Source organism: Hippoglossus hippoglossus, chromosome 14, assembly GCF_009819705.1.
Source record: "Hippoglossus hippoglossus isolate fHipHip1 chromosome 14, fHipHip1.pri, whole genome shotgun sequence".
NCBI classification, from domain to species: domain Eukaryota; kingdom Metazoa; phylum Chordata; class Actinopteri; order Pleuronectiformes; family Pleuronectidae; genus Hippoglossus; species Hippoglossus hippoglossus.
In genome coordinates, this window is record NC_047164.1 from 12,590,796 (window position 1) to 12,606,237 (window position 15,442).

Consider the following 15,442-nt stretch of genomic DNA (forward strand, 5'->3'; position numbering starts at 1 on the left):
AGCTTTCACGGCAGCTGCTCTCCTCAGCGCCCCTCTACCGCTCACTACAGGTAACTCCTACTCCAACAGGTTTTTACCACATTCACTTATTCATTTGTAGTTTAGTCATTTTGCTTGTACGAAATCTTTAAATAACAATAATTTTTAATAATAATACGCTCAGATTAATTAAATAAAAGTAGCAATATCATGTTGTGTAATGACTCTTTTGCAAGTAAAAGTCCTACGTTGAAAATTAAACTTGAGCTAATAAGAAAGGCAACTCAGCAGGTCGTTTGCATATTTAAACAATGTAGCTGTAGAACATGTAATATCTGCACATGGTCTAACCACATTAAATCCTAACGTTTATTTCTAGTTTTAATTTAAAGTAATTCAGGTCTTATCACAGTGGGACAAAACCCTTGAAAAGGCGATGTAATAGTGGATGGAACTGCAGCCTAGCCTAGTAATTCTTATAATTTAAGTGAATAAACATAATATGTACAAAAAATACTCTTATGTCATCTAATGCTAGAAAATATTAAGAAATAATTTTCCTTGGTCTACAGATGGAAACTATCTACTATTAAGTTAAAATTGTTAAAATATCCAGCTTAAACAGGCCGTATATTCTATATTATTACATGGCACAAAATGTTGGATGGAACAAATAATGACCATTTTGAATACTCTCTTACCAGTGGTGTGGTTAATCCAATAGGAGGCGCTAGAGGAGAGACCATGTTGTTGCTCTTAGAGGCATGAATAAATCAAAGCAATAACTCATGGACAGAAAGCAGTTAAATGCAAGTGGAAAATGAAATCCCTATGGAGAATGATTGTACTATAAATCATAATAAATACAAATGAAATAGAAATCTTCCATACCACAAGACAAAACAAAAATAGACAGACAAATCAGCCCATCTGAGTCAATTCCTTCCACCTGGAACATTCAACAAGTGTGACTCACAAGGTGTATTAAAGGAAACAACAACAAATAGTGTCTTTGTGTAATATCTCTGCATCAACACAGTAACAAATCCAAACTATCTGGTCTTTATCAGTTGTGACGTCAGCTCTGTGAGAAGCTGGAGACACACCTCACATGAACTGTGAAATCCTTACCACCATTAACATTTCTTGAAAACACAACACATATGGATGTGGGCCACTTCAGGCAATGATGCGGCACTTCTGGCCTTTTTGTGGCCCGTTCAGAATGGATTTGAGCCTGAAGGGGCCCATTTGTAAAATAGCAAATGTGAACCAATTATCCCAAAACAGATGTGGGCCTTTTTTTTATCAAACAATCGGTGCTCCAGGCAACGTGAAATCTGGATGTGAAGCTAAAGTGGCCCATCTGGTAAATTGTGAATAAGGCCCGAATAGCACAAAACAAATTCAGGCCACCTTTGGTTGTCATGCAGTGTTTCAATCGCTTATTTGTGTCCCAGAGCTGGAAAACAGGAGTGTCTGCCCAAGTGCCATGGTTCCATGTAGTATTTGGATGTGGGCCAAATCTGGGCCAAAACAATTTTGTAATGTAGGAAACTTCTGAAGGTAACAGGTCAAGCAACTTATAAATATGACGAGTAAGAGTGAGGACTGTAGCTGAAGACTTAAATCACAGCTGAAAACTAGAATTGCAGTTGGGGTCCTGCACAGGCTCAGGGGCCAAAGAGGTCAAAGAGCAACTTTGTAAGTTTTCCTGACGTTTCAGTTTCTAAAATATATTTATTTATTTTAACAGTAAGTCTTTCACACCTTTAATGGATCATTGAAAATAAATAATTGGAAAAATAATGAAAGGAAAGGGAGTCAATCAAATGTCAGAGAGTGAGCCACAGTGAAAACGGGCCCAGGGGTGACGTCAATCGATGGATGAATCAATGTGTTCGTGTGTGATGCTCGACAGTGCCTCTGGATTTTGGGAAATGATGAAGCAAACGTTTGTTTGTCTTGGTTTCACAATTTCTTTGTTTTTTCATGCAGCATGTGACTGTGTGTGTACACATGTGAAATCCTGGATCTCTGTCCTATTTATGGTCACACAAACACACACACACACACACACACACACACACACACACACACACACACACATGAATAAACAGAATAATGTTTGGACTGAAATAAACGAATCCTAAACTGTACTGAATTTTGTTAAATCTTCTCACTGTTGGGAGTAGGAGAAATAAGATTTTCTACTACACGTTACATTAATATATTTAAGAAGATACACACTTAATTAAATTTGTTTGTCTTATTGATTATAACTCAATGATTTTATTTATATTGTGTGTTATTGAGGTCTATACTCATTTGTAAAAAAAATTCTGTGCAATATAAACCGTTATGTGCAATTCCATTTACTCTGCATATTCTGACACATAATATATTTCTTTACACTGTGTATACCGGTTTAATCACATTTATATCTTTTTTCTATATATTGTTGTATATTTCTATTTCTTTATATTCCTTCACCCAAGTACTGCATGCTACTAATGTGTTGTCTTCTGCTGCTGTAACATTGCAAATTTCCCCATTGCGGGACAAATAAAGGACTTCTTATCTTATCCTATCTATAATGCAATGGTTAAAACTTTAGTGGAAAATAGTTTTCTTTGACATTCACTAATGATCTCCTTTTATTTGTCTTGAAGTTAATAAGTAGCCGGACCATCTGTGTTTGTCCAACCCCCTCTCTGTGAAATAAATGTGCATCTCATGAAGAAAAACCTCATTTTCATACCTTTCCCCAGTTTAGGCTTCAACATGGGAATTTCTCTCCACTGGACCTGGTTTGCTGTTTTTTCATGTCTCCTCTGCATGGGTACGTTTATTATTACCTTAAATTTAAAAATACACACATAGGTAAATATTATATATAGATAAATAGATAGATTGACAGATATTTTATAAATCTTGAAGGAAATTTAGGCATCCAGTACCTTCAAACACACGTACAGACGTGAAAGGAACAATATTATATGTAATTTTAAATTTTTTATTGAACAAAAATGCTCATGTATTTATATTTACTGTAAGTCAAGTAGATTTCTTTGGAACATAGATTATAGTAAACTTTAAAATAGATTTTTTTCAAAACAGTTATATGTTATTTTTAAGTAACAACCGTGTATATTAATGATTTCCATTGCTGTTACAATCCTTTTTTAAATAGAAATGACAATACTGACATTAAGATTCCAGTGTATAAAAACCTTTGGATATTTCTTCCGGAGTCAGAATGTTTGCTCTCTGAAATCTGAATGTTTCAACTGAAGAGGAATTTATTCATTGTGTGGAACAACTTATCTTTAAAACATAAAAATAACATCTACATAATATCAGGTTCTGGAGGGAGCTTCCTAAAATAGGAGAACCATGTAAATGATTGGCCCAACAGGAACGGCTTTGTGGAACAACTTATTTGATGGTATTTTTTGTAGAAAAAAAAAAGAATGTTTGACCAAGTTATACTTCTTCGACATAGAGAAGACAAGTGACATTTTTTTGTAACATAGAACCTGAACCTGTGACTCATTTATTTTAACATTGCACATATCGAAACTCCTTTTGGTCTTATTTAGAAAATAAATTATTGCGTAAAACTAATAATGATATTAACTGTGAGAATGTACTTGTATATTTTAATACGGACAATCACAACTTTGTTTTTGTTGTTGATCTTCTATGTTAAATTTAATTTACACAAAATTTGTGTAACGTCATAAGCTTATTTCGGAGAAGATAAAAAAAAAGCAAGACTTGTGAAAGTCTAATAATCTCTTTGAGGAGGAATGATATGAGAATTATATTTCCTTCTTTCCTTCCTACCTTTTCAATAAAGTCTATTCTCATTGTCCTTGTAATACATTCTGTTATTTATCTATTTAAACTTAAATTAGCATTTAGCTAAATGTAAAGGGTACTTGTCTGGTGTTTTGTAAAATTTCCTTTCAACAAAATGAGAACAAAATAATATAATATGAGTACCCAGCTAGATCCTGGCCGCCAATAATGTTTCTCTTCTTCTCAGGATGTGGGGTTTGGTGTGAATGCACAGAGGAGGGTATGCAGATAGAAGGAGGTCACTACACACTGACCCAGCAGCTGACGAGGGGCAGCCTGTTGATCTACCACTGTCCTGAGAGCTTTTATCCATTTCCTGTCCTGACCCGTCTGTGCCAGCTAAACGGCCACTGGTCACCCAGACCCAAAAGATTTACACCTCAGAGATGCAGGAGTGAGTAATGATGATGATGATGATGATAATGATGATGAAAGTGTGTGTCTCTTTGCCTCAGGCCTCCTGCTCTACACGAGAACTCAGGGGTTTTTGTGTTGTTTTGCAGTTGTTGAATGTCCAGACCCCAACGTGCTGGACTATGGGACCGTCTCCCCTCCTCAGGAGAAGTACTTTGTGAACAATGAGACCACATATGAGTGCTACTCTGGATACACAATGCGAGGCTCAAGCAGGCGTGTGTGCCTACCAAACGGGAAATGGAGTGGCTCCACTACCATCTGTAGCCGTGACTGTGAGTCCTGAACACCAACCTGCTTCCCCACTCACTCTCCACTTATACATACATTCACATTCATAACAGATGTGTGAGGGGTCTTTTGTTGTTTGTGTTTCCGCAGCAGGAGATAACTGTGCTGATCCTGGAGTCCCAGCTGGAGCCTCAAGGATCGGAAACGTGTTTGGAATTGATGACACAGTGAAATACAGCTGCAATGGCAACCTGTTTGTGGTCGGGTCGAAAGAAAGAGTGTGTCAGGAGAGCGGCCAGTGGACGGGCAAAGAGCCAGCATGTTACTGTAAGACACCTACATACATGTTACTGCACACTACATCACATGTTACCTGTAAGAGACCTACATACATGTTACTACATACACACATGTTACTGCATACTACTTAGCATGTTACTGTAAGACACCTACATACATGTTACTGCACACTACATCGCATGTTACCTGTAAGAGACCTACATACATGTTACTACATACACACATGTTACTGCATACTACTTAGCATGTTACTGTAAGACACCTACATACATGTTACTGCACATTACATAGCATGTTACCTATAAGAGACCTACATACATGTTATTACATAGACACATGTTACTGCATACATACATATTACTGCATGGTACAGCACATCATTTGTAAAATTTTGTAAAAACTATAATAAAGTCAGTGAGGGAATCATAGACTACAAATAAAAAATATTAATAATGTAGATACCCAGTCCGAGACCCGTTGGGATCTGGGTTGGGTCTGCTCACGTTGCACGCTGAGCAACAAGTAGGAATCACTATTCCAGTTACATGCACTTGATCCATCACCTGCCCCCCCACCTATGAATGTAAAAACATAAACTGCTGAGAGCTGAGCTCCGGTCCCTGCATTGATGGGAGAGTTTTTTCTTTGTATCAATCCACCTCGTCACGGTGACTGAAAACTTCTGTTCATTTTGCTTCTTCCAGACAAACACACCTATGACACTACTCTGGAGGTTTCAGAGGCATTTGGCAGTGCGATCAAACAAAGCCTTGTCACTTTAGAGCCCCTCGGTAAGTTTCAGGAGGTAATGTGAATATTTAAATTATATAAAGGGGACATATTATGCTTTTTCAGTATTTCCCTTTCCTCTAGTGTGTTATATAGGTCTTTTATGTTTGTAAAAGGTGTGCAAAGGTAAAAGAACCAGCAGAGAGAGGTCTCTCTCCCACTGAAAACACTGCTCCTGAAGCTCCTGAAACATCTCGTCAACAGTCTCGTTGTTAGGTCCATGCCATAGTGGTGGACTCAACGCACTGCAGATTAAGAAAACATCTTCATCAATTTTACGACACATGCGCTGCAATTTTATTTGCATGTGTTTTAAAAATTTGCAGTGCGTGGAGCTCTCTTGTGCAGACGCTGTATTCTTAAGCGTGAAGGGAATCCTATAATGAGTGATAGTAAATGAGTGATGATTTTATAGCTTATCCAATTTTTCATTCATTCCATCAAAACCCACTCATGTATACAATGATAATACTGTAGAAGCTCTGAATATATAAATCTGAGAATATTTCTACTCTGTAAAAATTCAGAAGACACAGTTTTGTCTTCTGTGAGGCTTTTTTCTCTGTTGACAAAATAAAAAATGAAAATGTAATGACATGTTTCGGGAAAAATAAACAGAATTTGTTGTGGCTTGTTCAGATGACACACAGGAGGAGAAGAAAATCAGGATTTCAAAAAATGGGACTCTTAACATCTATATTGGTGTGGATATTTCTGAGAGCATCGAGGAGAAACACTTCGTGAATGCAAAAGACGCTGTCACCAAACTTATTACAAAGGTAAGAAACAAACAAAGTTACTCTTCGTTAAAAAATGAGAAACAATGTAGGTTTTATGTAAAAGGTTTAGTGTTTTTTAAAATGCTGAATTTGCAGTCAGCAACATTGTGCTAGAAGTAGGGACCTGAGTTATATTGGGATCGTGGGCACAGTTTAAAAGATGCACATGGGGTGAAAGTACGATCTGCTGTTGATGGATGTTGGCAATAAATTTGCTGAGTTGTTAAAACATGTCACAATACAGCAGTTAGTGTGAGCCGTCTGGACATTTAATCAATCAGTTGGTCTCGTGAGGAATAAAATGAAAATGTTACAGCTCATATTGTGCATGACACAGGAAGCCATTAGCCTATTAGTTATGGGTCAGAATGTCATGTAGCTATAAAACGCCTGCACATTCACATCAAATCAACAATCGCTTCATTTGATTTGTCTTGTTTCTCTTAATTGACGGAGAGAGACTTTTTGCCATGTTGCATTTTGAACTAAAATGATAATTAAGGAAAAGCTGTGTTGTAAAAACAGAAATTGATTTTATGTTGAAATAAAAACATGTTATTTTGCTTTACTTTGGCAATGATTGTGATGAAACAAAAACTGCTGAAAGGAAAAATCAATCAAAAGGTTTGCAATAAAGGTTATTGTGAAAAGAGGCTAAATGAATGAACATTTCATGATAAGTTTTACAAATGGATTGGATTGTTTCATTTTTATCATTCTTTTCTTTATTTTTATCTATATTTTATATCATTACATATTTCTAAATGTCCTTTTTATTTATTTGTCAATGTTATTTGTCAACAGTCCTCCATATTTGCAGTGAAGGTTTTGATACCTTTTTTTAAACAATTTTTTTAACATACATGTTTTGACTACTTAAAGAGTCATTAACTTAGTGTGTCTACCCCATTCTTTCTTGCCATTTCATGCTTATGCTGTCCTATCAGTAAAGGCAACCCCCCCCCCCCACCAATCCCTCACCAAAATTGAAGCCAAAGCGTCTTGTTGGCCCCCTGTTGGCTGGCTGCAATAAAGGTCATAAGCCCTGCCTGCTCCATGTTAGCAGATGAGACGTGGATCAAAGTATACATTAATAACTTTTTCTCAAAGATGGTTCCTGTCATTTTATGTATTTTCAAGTGTTAATTTTCCCAGTCAGTTTGATTTTAATTAGTTATGCTATATAAATGAGGGGAAGTGGTCAAACGCATGTATCATCGGTAATTGGCTACCGTGGCTCGCCAATGCACAGACTATGGCTCCAAATGCTCAAGATGGCAGCATTCGTATGCAGGGTATTTTGGATTCATTTCTGAATAGCTGGAGGAAGTGTAGATGCATTGTTCATCTTTATATATGAATTTGAGGCAGCCACTTGTTATCATAGCTTAGCACAAAGGCTGTAAACAGGGGGTTACTACAACTACCTTGATTCCAGCTTGACCTGTAACTATATAAAGCAAAACATTTGTATAATGTTGGACTGATGGTTTCGGTCAAGTTAGGTAGTTCTTATCACACTGATGTACGTCCAAGTGTATATATATATATATATATATATATATGTGTATATATTGTCTATGGATGTGACTTTCATAACACTGATCCTATTAAGAGGATGAGAGGAGTCGATTTCACTATCTGTAGTTATATGAATGACCATATGTTTGGTGTAAGCTGACATACGAAGCCTGACACACTTTTAGAATCACATTTGGCACACTGAACACTCAACATGTACAAACATAATCTCATCCCATTAGGCTGCCAGGACAACAGCCCATTAGAATGAAATTTCATTATGAATTACACATCATAATCTTGATTGATGCCTCTTGGCGAGAGTCCCCTGGCTCGAAGTCAATGCACACTATGGGAAAATCTTTCTGCTGATAAATGAGTCAATTACTCAACAAAAAAACAACCATAAGCAGTTTGATACATATGGAGGTGTTGCATTAACAAAATATTTCACAGAATGTGCCACGAGTTCACATGTGCTCACAAAGCTCATATAATACTAAACTTCACACACCTGATATTCAACGGTTTCACTTATGTCTCCTCAGATTTCATCCTTTAGTGTGACTCCAAATTATGAAGTCCTCTTTTTCTCCTCTGAGATACACAAAGTTGTCAGCATACTTGACTTCTTGGACGGCAGAATAACGCACACGGACAGCGTCAAGGAAGAGCTGGAAAAGTTTAAAGTAGGCAGTGAGTAAAACAGATCAGAGATGTTGTTGGGAGTCTTGTTTTATCAAACACAGCTTGAGCCTGATGTTGTGTTTTACTATGTGTTTGGACTCCCAGACAGAAACATTGCTGGAACTGATCTGAATCTCGTCTTCCAGACCTTCCTGGAGCAAATGGCAGTCATAAAGAGACGAGTGAAAGATGAAGGTTTTAAGGAACATCGTCATGTCATCATCCTTTTTACTGATGGTAACATTCTAGATCACCATCATGGCGACAACATTTATAGAATCACTTCCTCTTTAGCAAGTTGTCTTAATAAAAAAGCACAATATTTGTTTTGTTGCTGCCATGCTTTATATAGAGCTGAATTATAGGGCTTTTATTTTGTATCTATGCTGGTGATTGCGCCGTATTACTGCTCCTTGACCATAGTGCCACATTTGACACCAATGATCATAACATTCTGATCAATAGACTAATGCAACGCGTCTGCATATCTGGAACTGCCCTTAGATGATTCAAGTCATATCTCTCAGATAGACAAATCTCGGTTTCCATTGGAAATAATACCTCATCCTTGGCCCCACTGATGTGCGGAGTGCCACAAGGTTCCATTCTTAGTCCCATACTATTTTGCTCTACATGCTCCCATTAGGAGATGTCATCAGCCGTTTTAATGGGATATCATATCATTCCTATGCTGATGACACCCAAATATACTTGTCCTTCAAGCCAGACAATGTCAGCTGTGTGAGTGTCCTAACAGAGTGCCTATCCGCCATTAAGGAATGGATGTAATTTTACTTTCTTCAGTTAAATAAAAACAAAAAACATGGCAGCCTACATAGTGAGGACCCTCTCCCAATGTAAATATAAAGTATTTAAATATAAAGGGCCCATCTCTGCCAATAGATCCCTTTCACCTAAATCGTACACACTGAACCTTTAATTGTCCTCGGGTACACATAGACTTGTTGAACATCATTTAAACATATTGTCTTCTTTTATTGCAGGTGGTTATAATATGGGTGGCTCACCTGCTCCCACTGTGGAAAGAATAAAGAACATGATTTATATGAACCAAACCAGTGAACCAGGGACTCAATCAAGAGAAGAATTCCTTGGTGAGTTTTATTTATATGTTGCTGCTTTTAAATTTCTGTTACTGTGCTGATGTTTGTGTTTTAACTTCTCCTGCCATGCGCCCTCCTTCTACAGACATTTACATTTTTGCCATTGGAGCTGAGGTCTTAGATGCCGACCTGCAGCCGCTCACAACAGGCCTCGGTGGCCAGCATTACTTCAGAATGAAGGACATTAAGGATTTGCAGGAGACCTTTGATGAAATAATTGGTGAGTGATGTCAGAAGGCTAAATGAATCCCGTGACACGTTTCCATTTTCAGTTCAATGATGCATTTGCTTGCTAACATACACCCCAGCATTCATCCCCATTCTCCAGTTTGAAACACAGGAGATATATGATCATAACTGGGGGGGGGGAAACACAGCTCTGTCTTGGTTCCTAAAGTGCTTAAGAGCAGGCGCAGTCATAACTCTTGATCTTGTGGTGTCTCTCTATGATACACAGCCCGACACCACTGCATGGACAGATGTGATAAAATCTCCCTCTGGATCACAGGGCATCATGTCTATATCCATCAAGAGAATGGACCATTAAAAACTATACACAATTTTCACATTAAGAGGAAGTTCTTTTGATCACTGATCTTTGTTCGAGTACAAATTTGTCTATTTTGGTTATTTGACAAACATGATGAATGGCAGCTTAGACTGATTCGGGATTGGTCGAGCACATGCTACCGTCGGCTCCATTCCCCTGGTCGTTACTGCGCAGACTCTGGCTCCAAATGTGCAAAATGGCAGCATTTGTATCCTGGTTATTTTAGCTTTTGATTCTGGATAGTGGGAGTCAGTGTCGTCCATCTTTATTAATAAGTCTATGGTTCATGTTCATATCTGGCCTCTGCTGTGCTTTTTTGTTTCGTTCTAATAACCAAATTTCATCATGTGTAACTAAGATAGGGCATATTTATATTGGGTATTATTTGAAACCATTATCCGCGATAACACCATAAGATCCACACATCTTTGAATTTACACCTAATATTGAAATGCTCGTTATCTATTTGCTTCGAATACGTAATTCCTTTCTAAATCAGGATTTGCTAGTTACTGCTAAGACCTGTAACTTTAGTCGTGCTTGCTTTGAAGTAACAGGATGACGGGGACAAGTCACCTTTCAACTTGATGGGCAGATCTTTTTTACGGTTCAGTTTGCATTTACACTGTACAGATTCTGATCACACATCTGGTGCAAATCCTGAGCAGTATGTCCACTGAACAATACACTCACAGCTCGAACATGTGTCTGAAAATGTGTCTTGCACTTACAGTTTTTGTTGCAATTGAAAACTAATGCACCTTCAGAGGTTAAATGCATATTACTGAAGGTTGCTTTGGATGAGACCATCTGCTAAATGAATGTAATGTAATTTAATGATGAAATGGGTTCAAGACACTGAATCCCAAATGGTCCCTAATGTATGTGAAAAAAAATGTCACGTTAGAATAAAAACCTTGTGACAAATGACTGCAATGTTTAATCTAATTGTTGAGTCTGATATAACCAAGAATGTTTTTGTATTCAGGAACATTATCTCCATTTAATTTATTCTCTATGGATTTCTTTAATGCAGATGAAAGCGACGTTCAGGGCCTATGTGGTCTTCACAAGTATTATGACAATGAAAATTCCAAAGACGGTTCCAAAGAAAGCGAGAGGAAAATGTATCCATGGTTGGCGTCCATCCGGATCGAGGTGCATGTTTCAGTATTTCATTTAACTTCATAAGAGTGTGAGAAATGTTTGCGAGGATGAAAACATGAATATTTACAACCCTTCTCACAATGAGTCTTTTTAATTATTCAAATTTAGAGGATTCTACTGGTTACTTAGAAATATTTGATGTAATGAAAACACAGTAGGACACAGTAGAAATTGCCTCCTGCTTTAACAACTGAACTGTATTTATTTATCATTTAAAATTCAAGAATCAAGGACTAAGGAATTGCCTTGGCTCTCTGGTGACCTCCAAGTTTGTTCTGACCGCTGCTCACTGCTTCAAATTTGGCGATTTACCAGAGCATTTGAAAGTTGAAATTGATGATGGAAAGGGCACAGGTAATAAATGTTTATTTAATGTCTGAATGCATATGCCTGCCTCTCATCGACATGTTATCATCATTGTAGCAATTATATGAATTAGAATTAGAATTAATAATTTTGATTTCAAATATGAGTTTGACTAAGTTTTCTGCTCTCTGCATGATGACAGTAACACCATTACTAACATGTGACCTCATCTCTTTTGCAGTAAAAAGAGTTAAAACCTTCATATTACACCCAAAGTACAATGTTAGTGCTAAGGTGAACGAAGGCGTGGCGGAGTTCTATGACTATGATGTTGCTCTCATCCAACTGGAGGAAGACGTTCAAATCTCCTCTTTCGTCAGGTAACAACTCATGCTGTCGTTTGTGCTTAAATTTGATTCTTAGTCCTACCTGGAGATATATTGATAAAATAGTTCTTCTTACCATCTCACACATAAACAAAAATCATTTGTAATAGACTACTGCACTTGTTCTTTATTGCTAAATGTACCATGTTACGAGTTCTTTCATGTTTTTGCTGTCGCCATCAGACGTATTTGCATTCCTGGCACCCAGGAGACCAGTGACGCTCTGCAACTGGTGGGTAAATCCACCCTCAAGCAACAAGGTGTGCTACTTCCACCCACACAATGTCACACTGTCACACAGCTCGTTTGTGATTAAAAGCTTATAAAGATGCCCATCTTCATATAGAGCTGGGTGACTTTTTGTGACCTTTATCAGCCCATTCCTGAGCTGCAAGTCACTCACCTGTCAATTCTCACACCACTTATATGCAGTTTTATTTATAATATTGATGGAAGATTTACTCAAAAGCAGTGGGTCCTTGATATTAGACACATAAGCAGTACTCTTATTTTTCGCTGTCAGTCAGTCTTTGGCGAATTTTTATTAGGTTTTGCTGACTAGCTGATTAGGCTCATGGTCCATCAGTTTGAAAACACAGTATCTGAATTAATTTGAATGTTTCCAGTTCACTAGTTTATAGTGATGGGGAATTTGGCTCTTTTGGCTCTGTTCCTTTCTGAACTTTGGCATCCTACCAATCATGTGTGGACGAGGTTTAATAGCACTAAATTCAACTTTAACTTCAACTTTATTAATATAGCACTTTAATTCACAGCTTTCCAAAGTGCTTTACAACACAAAAATAACAGTCAAATTTAAAACAGGACAAAAGATATAGTCATTATTATCACTACCATCACCAATAATAGTAATAACAATAATAACAATACAAACAACAATAATAATACTAACAACAATCTGGGCACATTGAAAGGTTATGAATAAAAATGTGTTTTCAGATGACTTTTGAAAACTTCTATTGAGGGGGAGAATCGGATAATGGGAGGGGAGCCAGCGATGGAGAGGGCCCTGTCCCCATAACACTTAAATTATGTATTGCTCGACCTAATGTCATTTATCTGCTGTGTGTACACAGGGTGAAGCAAAATCTATGGAGCAGCTCACGACTCGGTTCTCTTTAATGTTATCTTTCTGATTTTTGTTTTGTTCTGTGTTGTTTTATTCCCATATATTTTGTAAAGCACTAAGTAAACTTGTTAAGATAAGTACTATGGGTATAAAGTTATTATAATATAAGTATTATTATTATTATAAGTAGTAGTAGTAATATTAATATTATTGTTTTTATTTTAATTATTAGTATTATTAATATTTTAGCTTCAATGAGGCCAAAGCTTGACAGGCCGCAGGAGTCAGGGTAACAAAACTACAATGAGATGTTGAAGCTGTTGAAGCGGTTTTGTGAATTGGTCTTCAAATCAAAATGCTTAAGTTTCTAATTTTTCTTTTACCTCACAATGTCTCACATGTAAATATCCTCAATCCAAAGACCCTTCAGTGTAATGTCATGTAACAGAATTTTCCCCTGTCAATTCAGTGGCCTTGCATCTGTTGAGCCTCTGTCTTTTTGTGTGTCTCTGCAGAGGATAGTGTGCTGAAATCTCATCTGGAAAAACTCAATTTCCTGACGAAGTCGGGAAGCTCAATCGAGGAAAAAGATGTCATCGCTAAACTTGGCGATAATGTGAGTTTAAAATCCTTGAGCTATGATGTGCCTCTAGTTTGTTCAACTCTAATCCTAAAGCTGTGGTTCTTCTCCCGAGCAGAGGATCGAATGTATCGTACATGCACTAGATGCAGAAGGCATAGACACGAAGAATCCAAAGGTCGCTGTGACTGAAAACTTCCTGTGCACCGGTGGTCAGACTCCTTATAGAGATCACATAGCATGCACAGGTACGTGTAAAGGTTATTGCTCTACTTGACAAGGAGCAGGTAGTTATCCCATAGACATCCTTGAAATGAGCTAAGATCATTTCATCAACACACATACGGGAAAATGACAGAAGAAGCAGTTTATACACTAAAGAATGGCCAGAATCTGAAGTCTCTTATTCTTATTGTGACCATATGTGTGTGTATTTTTTGGAGACAGGCGACTCTGGAGGAGCTGTATACAAAAACTACAAGCATCGTATCATACAGGTGAACAGCTGTTGTTACCCACGCATCAAATGTTATGCTGAGGTAACAGTTTGACCGTGTGAGTTCTTGCTGAAGATGTAAAGTAACGACCTCTTCCACAGGTTGGCGTGGTGAGCTGGGGAACCAAGAAACTTTGCACGTCGGGGGGGAAAGTTGAGTCGACTGCCAGCTCCAGAGATTTCCACATTAATCTTTTCAGAATCGTCCCTTTTCTCAAATCTGTCCTGGCAAATGACATGCAGGACGATTATGCACCACTTCAGTTTTTGGAAGACTAAATTCATTTATTTGCTGCAGTTTGGTTCACCATTTCATTTATATGATTAATTTTTTCAAAAACATTGGTTTATGTTATTTAGCTGGATGATTGAGGATGATTGAATTCATCCAACACTCATTCAATCGGTATGTGGGCTCAGAATGGAAAGAGGCAAATTATAAATGTTCTTATCAAATACATACATGTTCACAAATTGACATCATGTTTTAAAACATTTTGGCATCACTACTTCTCAAAAGGACCAATTATTGTCAGTTATGTTTATCAGAGCTGTATCTTGTCTGCACATTCATTTATTCACCATTTTAAGTGGTTAACCAGTTTGTAAACAGCTCAATAAATCAGTATTAACCTGGGTCTTGACTTGTCTTTTTAATGTCACTGACTGACTTTATGATGGGTTACTTATGATCATTTTCTATTGTGAAAATTTCCATTTGCTTTGTCAGGTACATTGTACATATTATCATGAATCATAGCATTTACTGTCTAATGATACACTGAATTTATCCAAGTCGTTATGTCTTAGTACAACTGCTTTGTGTCTGATTTAAAGTTTCATTTTGACCAACTCAGACACAAGTCACAATTTGATAAAACAAACAAAAGAAGACTATAAACTAGAATGGCCCTCAGCAAAGTACACAGCATACCTCCACGAAAGCCCAACAGCCAGCACCAAAATTCACACAGATTAGATCAGGAGATGAGATTAGTCCCCTAAAATGAGAGATTTTAAGAATTATTCTCGGGGAAAATGTTGAAAAACATCCCAAATTCCTGGGTCTGGCTTCTACATATCCGGATCTGCATGATTGAGCTTTTATATCATATTTACACTTCTGCCTTGTTCTCTTTCATAGGGTTTCCAATCTGCTATTAAATGAACAGGCAATAA

At 37.3% G+C, this 15,442-nt stretch overlaps 1 protein-coding gene across 2 annotated transcripts; it reads left to right on the plus strand.

Moving 5' to 3' along the window:
* The first annotated feature begins 2,672 nt into the window (after nucleotides 1–2,672).
* LOC117774178 (complement factor B-like) lies at nucleotides 2,673–14,901 on the plus strand. 2 transcript variants are annotated; one of them, XM_034606379.1, is made up of 19 exons: nucleotides 2,673–2,821; nucleotides 4,031–4,237; nucleotides 4,347–4,532; nucleotides 4,639–4,815; nucleotides 5,493–5,579; nucleotides 6,217–6,356; nucleotides 8,426–8,573; nucleotides 8,670–8,801; nucleotides 9,569–9,679; nucleotides 9,774–9,908; nucleotides 11,275–11,396; nucleotides 11,630–11,759; nucleotides 11,953–12,091; nucleotides 12,281–12,357; nucleotides 13,703–13,803; nucleotides 13,886–14,015; nucleotides 14,215–14,264; nucleotides 14,366–14,552; nucleotides 14,615–14,901. In XM_034606379.1, the coding sequence occupies exons 1-18, from the start codon at nucleotides 2,716–2,718 to the stop codon at nucleotides 14,540–14,542; spliced, it is 2,355 nt and encodes a 784-aa protein (XP_034462270.1). In that variant the 5' UTR covers nucleotides 2,673–2,715; the 3' UTR covers nucleotides 14,543–14,552; nucleotides 14,615–14,901. The 2 variants fall into 2 exon arrangements, with proteins under 2 accessions (XP_034462270.1, XP_034462269.1); XM_034606378.1 differs by having other exon boundaries at nucleotides 14,366–14,901.
* The last annotated feature ends 541 nt before the right edge of the window (nucleotides 14,902–15,442 follow it).